At 43.1% G+C, this 19,045-nt stretch overlaps 1 protein-coding gene across 2 annotated transcripts in view; it reads right to left on the bottom strand.

Annotated features, from left to right (window-relative positions):
• Positions 1-9,702: 9,702 nt before the first annotated feature.
• Positions 9,703-19,045, bottom strand: part of RASSF3 (Ras association domain family member 3) — a 75,757-nt gene continuing 66,414 nt past the window's right edge. For both annotated transcript variants that reach the window (XM_086400209.1, XM_086400210.1), the window contains 3 exons: positions 16,860-17,088; positions 15,189-15,298; positions 9,703-12,403 (listed from right to left, as the gene is read on the bottom strand). In XM_086400209.1, the coding sequence (XP_086256335.1) occupies positions 12,254-12,403; positions 15,189-15,298; positions 16,860-17,088 (489 nt within the window). In that variant the 3' untranslated portion in view covers positions 9,703-12,253. The remainder of the gene's footprint in view (positions 12,404-15,188; positions 15,299-16,859; positions 17,089-19,045) is intronic.

Raw genomic sequence — 19,045 nt, forward strand, 5'->3', positions numbered from 1 at the left:
CCTCCAGGACATCATGTAGATTGAAAAGAAAACTTGTCCCTGATATCTGTATTTATGGGGAAAATAGTTTCTGACTAAGAAGGAGAATTGACACTACCATTGAAATGGTTTCTTGTCCTGCTCCACAGCCTGACTTTTCAAAACAGAGCTCCTCTGACAAACCTTTAAATAGACTCACCAAGAATAACAAGATCTCAAGTAACATCAGAAATGAAAGGGAAGACATTACAGCTGCACCTCAGATATACAAAGAAGCCTAAGAGAGTACCACAATTAATCAGATGCCAGTAACAATAAATTCCCAGAAACATAGAACCTTCCAGGACTGAATCATGAAAAACACAGGAAATGTGAATAGTCTAATCACTAGTAAGGACCAGGTAGCTTCACTGGTGGATTCTACCAAGCGTTCAAAGTGGAATTAACACCAATCCTTCTCAAACTCTTCCAGAAATAGAAAAAGAAGGAACACTTCCAAACTCATTTTACAAGGCCAGCATTACTCTCATACCAAAACCAAACAACAGGTCAATATTCCTGACAAATATAGAGGCAAAAATCCTCAAAAAAGTATCAGCAGACTGAATTCAACAACACTCTAAAAGGTTCACACACCAGGATCAAGTGGAATTTAGTACAAGGATTTAAGAATGGTTCCATATACACAGATCAATGTTATATACCACGTTAACAAGATGAAAGATGATAATCACTTAACAGATACAGAAAGAGCATTTGACAAAATTCAATGTTCGTTTATGATAAATGGTTATAGAGGAAATGCACCTCAACATAAAAGCCATAGATGAGAAGTCCACAGCTAACATCTTACTCAACAATGAAAACTTGAAAGCTTTGAGCAGGACAAGAAACAACTGACCAGGGTTCAATCCCTGGTCAGGGAACTATTTAATAAGATCCTGCAAGCTGCACAACACAGCCGAAAATAAGAAGACAAGGATGTTAAGAGAATCCCTGTGCACTGCTGGTGAGAATGTAAACTGAAATAGCCACTGTGGAAAACAGTAAGAGGTTCCTCAAAAAATTAAAAACAGAACTACTATATGATCCAGCAATTCCACTTGTGGGTATTTATCTGGAAAAAAAAAAAAAAAACACACTAATTTGAAATCCCATATTCACTGCAGCATTATTTATAACAGCCAAGATACAGAAACAACCTATGTATTATTTATGATAGCTAAGATACAGAAACAACCTAAGTATCCATCAATGGATGCATGGATAAAGAAGATGTATATATATACAATACTATTCTGCCATAAAAATGAATGAAATCTTGCCAGTTGTGGCAATATGCATAGACCCTAAGGGTATTATGTTAAGTAAGCCAAAGAACGACAGATACTTTACAATCTCACTAATACGTGGAATTTAAAAAATAATAATTACAACAGGAAAGGAAACCAAGCTTATCCCTATGGAGAACAGATACGGTGGTTGCCAGAGGTGGGGGTTGGGGAGTAGGACATACAGGTGAAGGGGGCCCAAAGGTACCAACTTCTAGTTCTAAAACAAGCCGTGGGGAGGTAACGTACAGCATAGTGACTACAGTTAGCAATACTGTATTACATATTTGAAATTTGCTACGAGTACATGTTAAACGTCCTCATAAAAAAATTATTTTTGTAACTACGTATGGCAATGTATAAAATAATGACCAAACCTAATTTACCAAGAGAAAATGGGACAAACCTTTAGCCAAAACCTATAAAACGGTAGGAGCCTGGGACAGGGCAAAGCTGCCCAGTGGTAGAAGCTCAACTTGTCTCCAAAGGCAGAAGAAGACCTTCTGCGCATTGTGTAACTGAAAGGTATAAGTAAATACCAGTTTGCAGCTATAACTGCCAAAACCTAGTAGAAGCTTCTTTATATGGTTGCTAAAGTATTGTTCTCAGCACATGCTGGAAAACATTTTAATGGACTCTAGGCTGGCAGGCCCCAGACACAAGTCCAAGTCTTCCCTCCAGAGGGTCTCTTACACACACAAGTTGGTGCGTGGGAGAGCCCAGCGCATGGGCGGAGCTGCTTTCAGCAGCTGCTGCAGGCCAAGATCTTGGCTTGGCTTCTGAGGCACCTGTTGTCCAAATCAAGACCATCAGATGCTACTCCTTTGCCTCGTCCTAATGCTAGGAAAGTAGCTCAGAAATGCAGCCGCTTCTGTTTAAGTCCTGAAGGAAAGTGGCTTCCCTATGTCCTTTTCTTCCCCAGGTCTCCTGTGTTTCCCAGCTCCTCCGAGATCGCCTGAGTAGCAACTTTATTAGACTTGACATCAACACAAGAACTTGGATCCTTTCAGCGGTCTGGAATGAGGGACCACTTACTGAGTCATCTATCAGGCAGTCTTCAGCCAGTGACTGCACTTTTATGGATGATTCCACAGAGAACGAAGCCTGGGATGCTGAGTCTGGTCTTCTGTACAGCAGGGGAACACAAAAACGGGGCCTCGGTCACCCTGCCCCCTTCCTCCCTGTATTGCCACTTAGGGCCCTAGTGAAGGGTTCAGCCGGGGGTGAACACTGACTTAACAAGGAGAGGCAGGAAGCCTTGCAGAACAGCCCCATTCCTTCTCCAAGCTGCCCAACTGGCTGTTTCCAGACACGATGAAATGTTTAGTCCCACAGACGTTATGCCCCCCAGCTCAGAGAGTTGAAATGAGCTGAGGACATGCCCCAGTCCCCAGAGAGATTGCTATCTGGGGTGAGAATTCACACACATGACAACACCGGACGAGAAACAAAGGCCAGGGCCCCCAGGTGACACCCACACGTGACCCTCTGGTCTGGATCGCTCAGCACCTACAGGACCGTGACAGCATGGGCAGCCCCGGTCCTGCAGCTCTGAGCCTTGTGGGTCTAACTTGTCAGAGCAGGCAGACAGCACTCTGCCGTTATATTTATGGGAGGCACATAGAAAAGCACTGAATGTAGATTTTTTGGTCTGTCAATTGCCCTGGATCTTGAGTGTTTTGCCTTCCCTAAGCATGAGGTTAAAAAAGAAAAACAAAAACAAAAAATTTCACTTTGAAAAAAATGTCCCTCTTGGAAATTACATCCTAGGTGATGCTGCTTAGATGAATGTCAGTGTCAACATGCTATGTAAACATCCTGGCCCAGAAGTAAAGCAGCCATACACCACTATAGGAAGAATTTGGAAAATAGGACCACCTTACACTACATTAGGCTTTACAGGGAGTAGAGTACCTTGACCTTATGGAGAAAGCAAACATGATGCCCTCTCTGCTTTACAGGGGAGGAAACAGCTGATCCAGGGCAATTGCTACTGTAAATTTAAACTCTGCCCCTGCCAAAGATGAACTCAGAACCCACTGAGAATTATTTAGCACTCTGTAAGTTCCTTTCTCATAACAGGAAAGACAGCAAGAGTGACGCCAATATAACACACTACCAAGAGAAAGGTTTGAGAAACCAGTGGCTATTACGTAGAAAAGTTTCCTGTAAATCATAAATTCTGCCAGGTAACTCCGACTCATCCTTAAAAATCGTAGCTCTAAATCGCTCCCTCTAGGAAGCCTTCTCTAAAATTAGCCTAAGTAATAAACTCTCACAACGCTCTGTATCTCATCTTTGTGACACTTGCCGGTTTTCATTACACATGGAAACTGAAGCAAACCAGTTTCGGTGAAGACAGGACCATGATGTTCTTTCTCACCATAATCGACACAGTCCTAACATCCTCGGGTAATTTAAAAGTACTTGTTGAATAAAAGACGTTAAAACACTCAGTGTTCTACTCAAGTTTCTTTTTGTGCGAAGACAGAAAGAACTAATAGGAGTGAAAAGTTATTAAAAAAATTAAAAAAGGATCGTTGTAAGAAGACAGGTATCACAGAACTCAACAGTAAAACAGACACACTCATTCCTCAACTATGATTACAATTAGTTCTAAGCTGTTTGTGGAAAGAGAAAGAAAAAGGAGGGAGGGAGGGGAACAGGAAGGGGAGGATGGAAGAGAGGAAGGAAACTATCATAATTCACATTTTAATAAGCAGAAAGTAACCTTAAATATTGTTAGAATAGTATTGATCATATGCATTAAAGTCACAATACTGTGAATAACTGTGGGACCCAAACAGTTGATAGTACAAGTAACATCAGCATTTGTCACTTGGCAAAGTTTTCAAAACTAGGCAAAATTAGGAATGTGTAGAACTCACCTTGGTTTTGTTTTTCCAAAAAATAACACTAATTTTTAAGGAGACTTATTGCAATGCAAGGACCTAAAATATGAATATATCTGTAGTGATGTCACCGCTCCTGGTATCAGTAATTTGCGTCCTCTCTCTCTTGCCTGGTCAGTATGGTTAGAGAATTATCAACTCTACTGATCTCTTAAGAACATACTTTTGGTTTTCCTGATTTTTTTTTTCTGTTTCATCTATTACCACTCTTTATCACTTCCTTTCTTCTGCTTTTCTTTTTCTTAAGAGGAGGCTGAGGTCATTCGTTTGAGCCCTTTCATCTCTTCTAAAAGGCATTTAGTACCATAAATTTCCCTCCGTTTCTACTCTTGACCCCATTGTAGAAATGGGCACGAGTACAGAGTTCATGTAAACAAAGATAATTCCTTTCTGAGGGAAGAGGATACCAGGAGAAATTCAACAGCTAACAAATATCAAGTAGATTCTGAATTTACTCTTCACCTTCCAGAGGCCACAGACTCTCCTCTTGGCTTCTTGCTGCTCCATTCCCCTGCTTTCTCTGCAGTCTCTCTCTGCTTCTGACACAGGCTCAATGGTGGGTTCAGTCCCCTGGCTTATGAGTACCCATCACAGACTAACTACAATTCCTCTGTTTCTTTATTTAGGATTTTAAGAAAGTCTAACTGATCAACAGTCTTGTATCCAAGGCCTAACTAAAATCCAATTAGCCATGCATGGTTGGGGCACAGGGTAACACTATGCAAAGAATTATCCTTTCCAGGGATAAGTGAGGCAAGACTGGGAGTCTCTTTGCAGGCTGGCCGTTGCTCTCAGTGTGGAAGTAATTTGTTTAAAGAGAACTGTGCACCTGGATATATCCCTTCAATCTATGAAATACTCTGCAGAGCTCTAAGATTTACACTTAGTATTTGAAAAAAACATGGGGTGCTTGTTAAAGTAGGAGATTCTCAGGGCTTAGTATTAGCTTTGGGGTAGGGTAGAGAAAAATCTGCTTTTTAAAAATCAGCACCTATAGGTAGTCTATAAAGAAACGAGTAATCACCTCATTTTTGTCTTGAAATCTCATCTAACAGATCTTAAACACTACCCTTTCCCAACTACTAGCTTCATAACACTTTTCCCCCAAGAACTATAGTGCCACTGCTTGGAATAGAACAAAAATTTTAAAAACAAGCCGGGAGCAGAGGGTGGCACGAAGGTGACACAGGCATGACACACGGGACAGGAACACAAACTCCTGCAGAAAGTCCATCTGGGACTAAGGCAATGAGGCCTGGGCTTTCTGAAGGCTGACAGCCAAGTTTCTGACTTCTAAGGCTGCTGTGTATTCTCAGACAAGTATCTTTTATTGATCAGGCATTTAATAACATGCTCAGTTTTACCTAAAAGTCATGGACTTGGAACATTTTCCTCGGGCGGTCACAGATGCATGAAAAAGATGTGAATTTAAGCTGTCACCTCCCAGCCCATGATTCAAGGATTCTAACTTGTGGTAAGACACCTCAGGGTGCTGCTCCAGAATGACTAGAACTTTGTGCTGCTCCAGAATGACTAGAACTTTAGCAAATTTTCTCTCATTTGAAAATCAGAACATCCTCTGGATCAGAGTCCCCTAGAACTTCAGAGAAAAGGAACTGCACAGGGTTTAATTAATCTCCTGTGTCCACACAGGGTGGCTAAAGCGAGGGGAGGGTGCACACATCAGGCAGCATGCAGACCTGTGGCCGCTGAAGACAGAGGAGCATTCACGGTAAGCCTTGTTGCTTAGAAAGATCAAAACCAATTCTCCTGGATAAAGGAACTCCCTTCCCAGACACAAAGCCAAAACCCAACTTCTTTTAAGTTTACAAAGGGTCCTGATACTTTCTGTTTGTGTGTAAACATTTTAAAATGCCAATTACCTTTCTCAGAAAGAGGAGCTTTCTGAGTTCAACTGCCACCAAGTGAGTCACAAGTGACTTTGGAAACTAATACGAAGATTAGAAGGTCTGTCATCTACCTGGTCAGTCTCACCTTATAGAATTAAAAGGAAAGATCTGCCAAAAAACAAACCCAAAATGAACCCCCAAACTACCAACCTCTAAAAATCCAAAAACCAGGAAAAATTTAAAAACCAAAAAAATCCTACAGATAGAATTAATACATTCAACTGACAGCTATTTAATCTGCCCACCCCTTTCCACCACCACCCCTTGGCCCCATTTCTCACCCCATCCTTATACAAATCTGTTTTCCTAATTAAGCACTTAATTAAGCAAGCAGTGATTCACACCAGGCAAATGTATACTTTCAAGAATTTGCATATTTAGTTTCCCATGTTTCTTTGGAAAGGCTCATCCTTGATGAGGAAGCAAAACTCCAGCCTTCTCAAGTATTTAGTGGTTCCTGGGAACTGTGACTTCTTGAAGCTATTCTTCTAGTGGGTCCAGGGAATTATCTAATTGCAGTGAGAACATGAGGCTCGGTTACCTACCCTGTCAGCTTCTTGCACGCAACAGAACCTGTAAATGAAAACACAGGTAGGCACCTCCTTCTCTGTACCTTAGTATAACCACTTAAATGGAATGCTAAGTGAACCGCAACATCAAAGGATAAGAGTGCTCTGACATCAAGCCTGTCCTTCCATCTCCCACAGATCCCAACTCTACCAACAGGCCTGATTTCAGTTGAACTGCCCACTACAGGCATTCTGATGGGCCCTTATTAGGCAGGTTTACTGAAAAACAGGGTAGACCTCACAGGGAAAGCTGGTGCACAGGAAGGGACATCTTTTATTCACTCACAGAGTGGCCGTGGGCAAGCTGCTGGACCTCAATGGGTTTCTGTCTCCTCATCTGTAAAATGAGAGTGTTGACAATACCTATCTCATGGGGGGAAACTGAGTTAATACATATTAAACTTGTTAGAATAATGCCTAGAACACGGTAAGCACTGTGTCTGAACTTGCTATTAAGCACGGAAGGTCCCCAACTTAACAATAGTTTGATTAACAGTTTCTTGACTTTACGACCGTGTGAAAGTGGTACGTGTTCACTAGAAAATGTACTTGGGATTTTGAATTGTGATCTTTTCCCAGGCTAGTGATTTTTTTTGTTTGTTTATGAAGGTAGACAACCAATATACTTACAACATTCTGGGGAAAAAAAAACATTCCGTACCCAGACAGCCATTCTGTTTTCCACTTTCAGGAGAGTATTCAATAAATTACATGAGATATTCAACACTTAACACACTTTATGTCAGATGACTTTGCCTGACTGTAGGCTAATGCATGTGTCCCGGGCAGGTTTAAGGTATGCTAAGCAGAACTATGATGTTTGGGAGATGATGTGTATGGAATGCATTTTTGACTTACTATATATTTCCAATTTATGATGGGTTTATCAGAACATAACCCCACAGTTAATCAAAGAAAATCTGTATATGGGGCTTCCCTGATGGCTCAGTGGTAAAGAATCCACCTGAAAATGCAGAAGACATGGGTTCGATCCCTGATCTGGGAAGATCCCACATCCCACGAAGCAACTAAGTCCATGTGCCACAACTATTCAGCCTGTGCTCCAGAGCCCAGGAGCTGCAGCTACTGAAGCCTGTGCACCCTGCCTCCTGTGCTCCACAGCAAGAGAAGCCACTGCAACGAGAAACCCGGAGCCCACAGCTGGTGAGCAGCCCTTGTTCAACACAACTAGAGAAAAGCCTGTGCAGCAACAAAGACCCAGTGCAGCCAAAAATGAATAAATAAAAATAATGTAATATATATTTCATATATATATATACACACACACATATATAAAAGATCTGTATATAGACTCCTCCTTTCATTCAAACATTCAAAAACAGAAAAATTCCTAATTAGGATCACCTGAAAGCAGAGACATTACTTTGCCAACAAAGGTCCGTCTAGTCAAGGCTATGGTTTTTCCAGTGGTCATGTATAGATGTGAGAGTTGGACTGTGAAGAACGCTGAGTGCCGAAGAATTGATGCTTTTGAACTGTGGTGTTGGAGAAGACTCTTGAGAGTCCCTTGGACTGCAAGGAGATCCAACCAGTCCATTCTAAAGGAGATCAGCCCTGGGTGTTCTTTGGAAGGAATGATGCTAAAACTGAAACTCCAATACTTCGGCCACCTCATGCAAAGAGTTGACTCATTGGAAAAGACTCTGGTGCTGGGAGGGATTGGGGGCAGGAGAAGGGGATGACAGAGGATGAGATGGCTGGATGGCATCACCGACTCAATGGACGTGAGTCTGAGTGAACTCCAGGAGTTGGTGATGGACAGGGAGGCCTGGCATGCTGTGATCATGGGGTCAGAAAGAGTCGGACACGACTGAGCGACTGAACTGATCTGAACTCACAAAGTCCCAAAACGGTGTACAAATCCTTGAGAACAAACTTTGCAACATAAGAATATTCATTTAATTATCAACTGATGACAAATTCCTTGGGCAAGAAGCTAACTCCCTTAAAGGGATAAAAATTCCCAGACATTCCCAAATGCACCTTGGGTAGTAACCCAGGCCAAACTTCTAAACTAGATTCTTCTGGATATTTTTGGGAAAAAGACCTATATTGAGCCATGATTTCTATCATAATATTTTCACTTGCAAAGCAGGTATGGCACTTAAATGTTTTCCCCTTCACCAACTGGTACAGCTTTGCACCTACCTCCTCACCTCCTCTAGGGTTAGTGCAGTAGTAAAATCACTTGTCTCCACCAGGCTTGGAAGCCTATGAAGAGAAGCAGTTGTGCACCCAATCCCATGAGAGACAGTCACAGTGACTCAAAAAAACAGATAATGTAACGTTGAAAGTGGTCTATTTTAAGAGTGGGAGGGGACTTCCCTGGTGGTCCAGTGGTTAGGAATCCACCTGCCAATCCAAGGGACATGGGTTTGATCCCTGGTCTGGGAAGATTCCACATGCTGAGGGACAACTAAGCCTGTGTGTCCCAACTACTGAGCCCATGCGCTACCACCACTGAAGTCCACGCTCTGCAACAAGAGGAGCCACCACAATGGGAAGCCTGCGCGCCACAACTAGAGAAAGCCTGCACGCAGCAACAAAGACTCAGTGCAGCCAACAAATACATTTTTTAAGTGGGAGGTCTCAGGAAAGGAATAGGTGGTGAAGGAGAAGACTTGCTAAGGAAGGGACAATGTTTTATCTTGGTAGTGGTCACAGGGCAGCCACTTTATAATAATTCTTTATTCACGTGCTTCATACACTTGTATGTATACACTTCATACACTTCTAAATATATGTATATTTCACAAAACAACTGTTTTAGGAATGTGGGCAGACACTCACCTCCAGTTATCTTCCGCAGATGGTAAGGCAAAGGAAAAGCACCATTTGGAAGAACAAATGTGAACCACATAAACCTACTGAAAACTGTCACGTTTCAGCCCATGTCCACAATTATCTTCAAAAGCAGTTCCTCCCACTCCCATGACCTTCTTTTATCTGGCATATTACCATAAATAAAAACACACAAACATCAACGAACAACTTCAACTTTTAATAATGGAAACAATTTGCCATTCCAGAAACAATTTTAGGGAAAAAAAAAAAAAAAACTCTTCCCCATAAAAATAAACTTAAACTCATGAAAATTATAAATATTATAATTTTTTTTAACTTCTGTGATTTAAAATGCTCCCCTGCAATACCACCCCTTCATTTAACCTCGTTCCTGTACCATCACATACTGAAGAGAAAACAGTATTACAGCAAAGCTTAGATAGTTTAATTTAACATAAGAATTTGTACAATAATTTTTTAAATCTTTGGCCCCCATGGCCTCTTACACATTAAAAATGCTGCAGCCACCAGTGTTGAGGAGAGACCATTGGTCTTCAAGAATTATGAACCGACAGGACTTCAACACAGTAAGTTTTCCAAATTGAAACTTGTAGTGCACATGACAATGAGCGAGGTCCCGGATCATACAGACGAGGATGCCTAATTTAGACAGTCTACTTCAAGTAAAAAAAAAAAAAAAATTTCACAGATACCCATCAGGTACTACACTTTAAGGTCCGAACAGTGTCTTAGTCTGAGAAACGAAGGCTTCACAAAATATGAGCTTACTGGGATGGGTAATGAAAAGACCAGGTGGTTGATAACAGTACACTCACACCTAAGCCATAGTCTGAATAGTAAAACCAGTATAAAAATCATGAAGGCATTCCCTGAACAATGAAGGTAAAGTATTGGTTGACAATGTCACTAAAACCTCACTGAGGCACTAAAAGGAACTTACATGCAAAATTAAACAAGATGTGCCATACATATTTTATAGCTAGTTCTACTTTTTTTGGTTTCTTTCCAACTTTCCTTAAAAAGCTTAGGAAGATATGATTGTCTCAGAAATGTGTGTGGCATAGCAGAAGCGACATATCTGCCTCCAACAAGACGGGTGTTCTCTGAGAAGTCAGAAGAGCCACCAAGAAGGGAACAGAAATGCAATTTTTAAAAAAGGCACAGTTCACTTAGGAGGCAAAGAACTGAAGCACCTTGGAATTTCAAAAAGAATCCATTAGGTGTCACCAAAGTGTTAACAATTCCTTGGGAATTTATAAACACCATCTAGACTACAAATAGACTGGAAGGCCCCTCCAGAAGCACACCTCTCCTGCTGGCTTCAGACTAACTACTGCGTAAAATGAGATTATCTGACCTGTTTTAAGGAAGGCTCCTATTGCACATGCACTTCTTTGGTCTGCAGGAACATGCACTTCTGTTAAAAACGTAAGAACCCCCCTCCTCTGTGGTCCGCTGGGAGTGGACGCGGCCCCCCCACCCCTCCCCCACTTTACAGTCACCCTTTGGGACTGAGGATCTGATGGTCCGTCCTGTGCCTCCTTAATCCACACCCCTGTTCTACATCAAGTCTACTTCAATTTATAAGACAAAGGGAGAAGGGAGAGCAGTGAGGGGAGGGAAGGAGGAAGAAGGGAGGGGAAGACTAAAGGGAAAGGAGGGCATGATTGTCAAAAAAGAGTGCTGAGAGCTCCTCACTCTGCAAATCACTCGACAAGTCCCAGTGGTGGGGGGCGGGGGAGGGGGGGAAGGGGGTTGGGGGCTACACTGCCTCCTCCCGAAACTCCTTTTCCACTTTGAAAAACAACCTCAGGTGAAACTGTAACTTCACTGGCGTCATAGCTGATGCTCACGGCCCAGACGGCGCAGAGAAGTTGCACCAGTCAGACCTTCCGCTCCGGGAGGGCGCTAGCTCACCAAGATGGCGGCTCCTCCTGGCTTCCCTGCCGCCGCCCTCAGTTCCTCCTCTGGCTCTAGCTCCTACTTTCTTTGGTTTCCGTTCCCACATTTTACTCACCAGGAAATCAAGCAATATGACAATGGACTTAATGTCTCTAAACTGAAACCTTTTAACCCCTTAAACAAGCAAGTTCACCTCCTTCTCCACCATCCACTTACCCAAACCACCTTCCGTCAGGACTCCCCACCTCCACCCTCCACCTTCTTCCATACTTCCTCTTTTCTGTCAGACTCCTCCAAAATCCTTCACCAACTCCTCAGCGTCCCTAGCTTCCTGTGCCCTTCAATTCACATGAATTGTTTCCTCTGACGTTAAAAACAAAACAAAAAACCCAGTAACAGACAGGTAGTTTCAACATAAGACAAGTATTCAGAGTCCTTGTTAAGCTTTAAAAAAATCATTTGCACAACCTTAAGCTTAACATCATCATATACTTAACTAAAAGAAAATAAGGAAAAATAAAAAACCTCAAAGTCCATGCTTCAAAGCACTCTAGAATGCTCCAGATGAGACCACAGGTTCACAGCTTGCCAAGAGGTAACACCGTGGTGCCGTTAACAGAACAAGCTTGCAGAATCCCTGACAGAGGACGCCCAAGCTGCAGGATGCTGCGTGACCAGTTTGGGGTAACTAGATCTAGAGATTTGTAAAGAGGAAAGGCCCTAGCATCATAGGGCAAGAAAACCGCCCTCCGACAAGAGAGACCCTGGCCGCCGGTGCACACGCAGGTCCCGTGCCGTCCCTGAGGGGCAGAGAGTCCCACACTTTACCCCGGTTTCCACGCCTGGCTGAGGGCTTCTTCCAGCTTGTGTCTGTAGGCTGCATAGCGCTCCTTCAGGTTCTGTAGCTGCTCGTCTTCTTCCTTGTCCAAGATCCTCAAGAAATTCTGCAGCTCTGGCAGGCTGAAGGCTTCCCACTGTGAGGGAACACAAAAATGAAAAATGCCAGGTGTTTATTAATTCAAGACTTAGGAACGAGGAGGGCGGGGAGCACATGGGGCTGTGATTGCCTTCCCCTCCTGACTCACACTGCCCAACGCTGCCAGGCCTTCTCAGAAGTCCTGGTGGACGAGTGCTGAGCCTCCTGACCAGCCCTACATCCCCACCTCAGCTCACTCCCACTGCCCACTGCTCCCCTCCTCCCAGGGCCTCCAAAAGGGCTCTAAGAGCCAACACCTATCTCCATCAGACACTAACCCACAGAAGCATGAAACGCAACTCCACCCTCCCTTCCACCCTCCCTCTCCGTGGGGTCCTTGTTGTCACTGCCTTCTTCCCCAGTTCCCACTGTCAATCTTACTCCCTCCTATCCACCACCACCCTCCCCTCCAACCCTGGGATAGCCTCCTAGCTCCACTTTTCCATTCCCTAATCTATTCCCCCAAACAACCAGCCTGAACACTCTCTCTAGAATGCCAGTCTAGGCGTGACCCTCCACGTCTGGAATCATCCAATGGCTTCCCGTGGTTGTTTCTGCTACGTCTGAAAGACCCTCCCCTCTCCAGTCCCATCTCTGTCCCTGTGCCCCTCACTCATTATCCTGTGTGGCTTTGCACATGCTCTCCCCTCCTCCACTCTGCCTGGCAAACTCCTGAACCTTCAAGTCCCAGATTCAATGCCACTGTCTCTGAGAAGCCTTCCATGATTTCCTTCCCTTCTCTCTCAGTCAGGATTATGTCTTTTAGAAACTTTCACTGAACACTGGAAGCCCTGATCACGGCCTGATCACAAAGGATCTAAATAGTATTATAATTATTTGCTTAGTATTTCTCTTGTCTGTACTGCATCTGTTATACTTCCAACTATGTGGGCTTTGTCTTTGGCCCTTGAGCTTCTGACTTCATATTCCCTAATAGCACCTGGTACTTGGCAGGCACAAAATGTTCATGGCATTTTTCTTAAAATTAAAAAAAAAAAAAAATTTTTTTTTAAGCAGTAAACATCAAGAAGGGTATGTGGCATGACCTGGGAGGTTTCTTTCCAAACTACATGTCCTCCCCTCCCAAAAGGAGGCCCTCAGTCCTGGGCTGAGCACCACTATCTCGGCCAAGAGCAATGTCTGATGGGGGACTCCTAGGGCGTGTGGGGTAGGGAAAAACAGGATAACCTATTACAAGTGCAGAGAGAGGAGACAGAATAAAACCACCAAGTGGATCGATGATTGAAGGAGATTGGCTCTTGGAGATTGACTGAGCTAGTTACTAAAGAAAATGAGAAGTGAAGCAGGAGAACAGAACTGTCTACATTAGAATACTCTGTTAATTTGAAAATTAACAATTTATTTTTCACATAAGTTCTCCAAAATAAAGATGTTATAAAATAGCATCTCCCTCCCACTCTCTGACAGCTATGGAAAGTTTCTTCTCTCAATTCAGTTAACCTCGAAAACTTGAGACACAAGCATACCATAGAGAGGTCAGAAAAGCAATCTGGAACATTAGAACACAATGTAAAGTGAATTTCAAAACAAGCCAACATAATTCCCTCCCAGACAATGCAGCTCCAATTACACTAACTAAACTACGTGCAACACTCAGAAAGCAGCACCAAGAAAGGGAAGGTGCTGGCAAGACTGTGCTGATATGTCTGACTTGGGTTTGCAGAGGGTAGACTATCGTGTGCCAACCAAAACCTCAAATTTTAGACTTTTGTAACCAAGCTATCTCTTCAAACTGAGAGTGGATTTTAAAGATTTCAAAACATAAAGATCAAAAGAAACTTCCAAAATGTCCCAAATCACTGTCTTCCTAAAACTCCCCTAAATAAAGTTCCAATTTACAGTGACATATAAACATACTCTTTACCAAGCATGTTTACATACATTTCTAATTTGCGACTCAAAACCACCTTTTCAATCCCACTTTACAGATTTTAAAACTGAGGACTGAAAAGAATAGATTTACCCACTGTTGTGCTCCTAATCTGGTAAAAGGAATGGCAGGAAGCAGAGTCTTGGTTTTTTAACTTTTAACCTAGAACTATTCTCACTGCATCACAAAATGTTCTACACAGACAATTCATGCCATTTCTGATTCTAGACAAAAGGCTGAGACCCAGAGCTTGAGAGGTTTACTCAACTGACACTTGATCTAGAAGGACAGTCTAAAGTGCCTTTTCCCTCAACTGAACTGATCTAAATACAAGCTTTCTTGGAGAGAAAATGGCAAATAATGCACGTATAGACATGAATTCTTAAATCATCTGGGCAAAGAGGAAAGAGAGAGTCTAGAAAGTTAAATGGCTTTCACAGTAAAGAGACTGTGTTTCCCTTTATTCCCTTTAGAGCAAAGGAGCCTGGAGACTTTGATTACCAGCAAACATATGGAGAGTGTCGACTTTCAAAGCTCAGCTGGATTAGAGTAATGTGGAGGTAGAAAGGGTGAAAATGAGACTGGGTGGTGATCAAATTTTTTAAAAAGTGTATATCCTTCCACCTCTGAAAATTACAGACCAAAATAATGAGTGTTACAAGAAAATTATATTGTAGACTAACTCTGGGTTCATTTCTGACAATTCAAAAACACCCTGCCTCCACAGGACCACCTCTCCTCCCATGACAGGCAGACACACACAGACACACACATTCCCTCTCTCCTCCCCACCCCTCCTCCTCCGCAGTCAGTGGTAGAGTCACTAGACCAGAGCGATAAAACAGGACCAGCTGGTCTGCAGAGTTTAAAGCAAGAATGAACAATCACTTACCTCTCCAATTTCATGTTCGCGAAGAACAAAACTGAGTGTGTCTGTTCTGGGACCTGCTACCAAACGCAGGTAGAGTGGATGTTCCCGGTCCGAGAGCTTGCAGGCGTAGACTGGTGAGAACGAGAGGCATGTCACAAACACAGCACGACATCATTGCCCTCCCCATCCCCAGATCAACGCAACAGTGTGATTACCTCAGCCACCCGGGCACCACCCCTCATCTTGTCACCAATAAATAGCCCACAGTGGAATGAGTTCTATACTATTTCCATTCTATCTGCATAATGTAAACTGGGCCTTGATTTTAAAAAGGAAATAATTCTTGAGAATGGATTTAAATGAGTAGCACTCTCAAAATGGGCTTATAATTAATCCCGTTCCTCCTTTTAGAAAGCAAGATAAACTTAAAAAAGGATCTGTAATCCCTGCAACAATAAAAATATACCTTCCCAAGAACATGAAATCAGAACTCTAGAAGCAAATCTTCCTACAGATTAATTTAGAATCAGCAGGCACAAACAAAGCAGTCTGTCTGAACGCAAGCTCTGCATTCTCTCTCTCTCTCGCTCTGTATTCTCTCTCTCTCTCTCTCTCTCTGCCTTGTAGGGTTGAAAGATTTGCCATGTGGGTAATACATCAGTAGGATGCTATTACTGTTAGATTATGCAGCTAAAGATCAGGTGGGGCAGGCAAAGACGGTGGCAAGACAAACTTCCAGATACCACTGCGTTATACATTATACATACATCTCCCCTGGAGATGTAAACTTCCCCCCACTGCTGAGTGCCTGTGGCCTCTGAAGGATGGGAACCTTGGCCTATTCATCCCTGTATTCTGCAGGCTCAGCCCACAGTATGTGTTGAAGAAGCGTGAGCATACTCAGCATCTACTGGGGTTTTATCCCTAGGCAACCAAGGGACTTTCCCATCATGCCAAGGTGAGTGGATTTTCTGCCACAGCTGCTATAGGCTCAACTCAGAAAAACTAGGGAAAGCACAAGTTCACATATATACACCATTTTCAAATCAGTACTTAGTGAATCACTAAATCCCTGCTGTCCACCATCGGTATCCATTTCTGTTCAGCGATGACCTGATCTGGAATATCTTATTCAGTTTCATGCAGTAATTTAAGATTCTGTTTAATCCACTGATAGTGGGTATTAAGTTCAGACAGGTAGACCTCAGATCAAAATGTTATTCATCTACTGCATATGCCCCTGGAGGGGTAGAGGTGGGGTGGGCAGGGTGCCCCCATCCCAGGGTCACACCTAGCATGAGACAGGCTAAGGGAAAAGGAGGGCGTAGGACTGTGCCATTGACAGAAGCCTGCAAGTTCACCAATCACATCCAACATCAATGTGCTACTGAAAACTTAAGCCCAAAGGCATTCTTTGTGCTGGGTGGGGCAGTGGGGGCAAAGAGGAGGGAGGCTATCCCATAAATCCTCCATAAATACCCATCACATACTTCACATACAGATACCTCTGGGCTCTCAGACCGAGAGCTGTCCACCTGAAAAACTCGGACAACCAGGATGCATTCACCATTTATTCCAGAATATGTCCCTGGGCTCTGACATAACTGATACAGGTACATCCACCAGTCTTCCACAAATGAAGTCAAAAGACAGAAACAAAAGCAGGAACCATTTTCATTTTAAGCATGGTACCTTGATCTTCCCTGTGACACCGCTTATAAAGTGCAAACTTGGTAGGGCTCTCGGTCACAAGAAACTTCTTAAGCAGGGCCTCAATCACTTCGCCAACCGTGTTTGTGCTGCTGATGTGAAGGGTGTTCATACAGCCATTGCTACTGGGAGTGGGTTTTCCAGCAGTCTGTGAAGGTTTGCAGAGTTCCATCTGTACTTTAATGAAGCCAGTGTAAATCCCATTTGAATTCTGAGGCAGGAAGAGGAACACACACATGAGCTGGGCATTTTAGGGAAGGAGCGTATCAAAACAACAACAGAAAAGGAAGGTGAAACACTCCCTCTCTTGTTCGCTTCTTTTATGGCTTTGTGGCAGAGGCTCATTCAAGAGGGCCCCTCAGGAGATGACCTCGGAAAGGTTAACACACTCCAGGAAAGTGCTTCTCAGGCAAGGTCTGCAGGGCAGATGTGGGGACCAAAGCCTGCGAAGCTGCATGTGAAAGGTCGGGGCCCACGGGTGAGCCTCCCATCCCCTGGCACAGATGCTGGCCAAACCACAAGGCTTGTTAAAGCTTGGGGCCATGTGCAGGCTAACTGCTCAAAGGAAACAACATCTCCAACTGATGACCAGCTATTACACAAAAAAGGAAAGTCACAATTAGGACTCTGAAACAGTCAAATAACAAGCAGCAGACAGGAAGCAAACAAGCTATTTTCATTCCTAGTGGCTAGCCTGTGTGCCAGCTATTACCAATTTTGTGTAAACTATTTTATATAGCGTAGGATTCCCCGCTAGCATGGGATATACAATGAGGCACTTCAGACACCTCAAGCAGAAATATTTTTAGAACAAATTCAAGTTACAATGTAAACCACAGACATTATGATACAAACACTTGTGTTTTCTTTTGTTTTTTTGTTTGGCTAGGCCACGCAGCATGCAGGGTCCTAATACCCTAACCAGGGGCTCCTGCAGTAGAAATGTGGAGTCCTAACCACTGGACCAGGGGAAATCACCTTCACTTGTCTTAATTGGTGGTAGAATATTTTAGTTGCTACAAATAGTTATAATGGTCTGGTCTTCACTTTTAACTTCTAGTATATTCAGAAAAAAAACAAATATTGTAATGCTTTATTTAAATGAGCCTTCAGGTTAAGTTATATATAAATGACAGTTAACACAGAACATGAAAAATCTCCTTTACGGGCCATTATTTTTCTTCCTTTCTATAAGATCAATTTATAATACTAATTCACTCATTATTCTTGTGGAAAGTATTATACAACATTTCACTTTTTCTTTTTAATCTTTGAAATGACATGGAAATTTGCATCTGTTTTAATCTCCGAGGAGGAATGTTCTGCTTTGATAAAAACCATGTTTGAAAAAGGAGATGAAGACTGGTGGAATAAAGAGGCGTATTATCTGCTGCCTCCCTTTTTGGGTAGAATCCCACCAGATAGGGATCCTTTCTCACAAGGTTTATACTTTTAAAAGCTCCTCCCCAAGGGTCACAGAATTCAGTGGGACCTGTTCTAACCAGGTCGTCCTATCTGAGCTCTGTCAGTTCAGGGTCACTAGACGGCCAGGCAGGGCTTCAAGCCCCTGGACACTGGCACCGAGGGGTGGCAGGTGCTTCAAGGAAGGTCACCAAGTGGCGGGGCAAGGCCAGACCAGCCAGAGGAACCCGCAGCGGGCTCTGCTGTGGGCTTCCCTTCCTGTGCCACCAAGCCTGGGCTTCTCCCTCCTACATCCTCGCTCCCCACTGAGCTTCAAACAGCTCCAGCACAAAGGTGCAGAAAACACAAAGTTGAAACAACAGTGTAGGAAGCTGAGTATTATTAATACACGTTCCGTCTTACACCCACAACCAGCTGAGAAAACTCCAAGCTCAATTATATCCCAATCCATGGTGACAAAATCCTTTTCCTGACACTTCCAGATTTATTTGCGTAAGGTAAAACTTATCTAAGGCCTTGTTAGAATCTGAGTTACCGCCCCTGTGTTAAACAGGCAAGGATTACACTCAATGCTAAGAACCCTTTGGAGGTCATAACATCTTTCAAAATAAAATGTTATGAAGCGTTGACTGATTTTGAGATAAAGCTACTTCAAAATACAGCTTTCATTTGAAAGATGCAGAAATATCGGGTTTTCCGGTCCTATATACCTTAATCTTTAAATTTCTGCAAGCGTGATTCAGACA

The sequence above is a fragment of the Bos grunniens genome, chromosome 5 (genome assembly GCF_055505025.1).
Source record: "Bos grunniens cultivar Pamir isolate PY7600 chromosome 5, Bosgru_T2T1.0, whole genome shotgun sequence".
In the NCBI taxonomy this organism is placed as follows: Eukaryota; Metazoa; Chordata; class Mammalia; order Artiodactyla; family Bovidae; genus Bos; species Bos grunniens.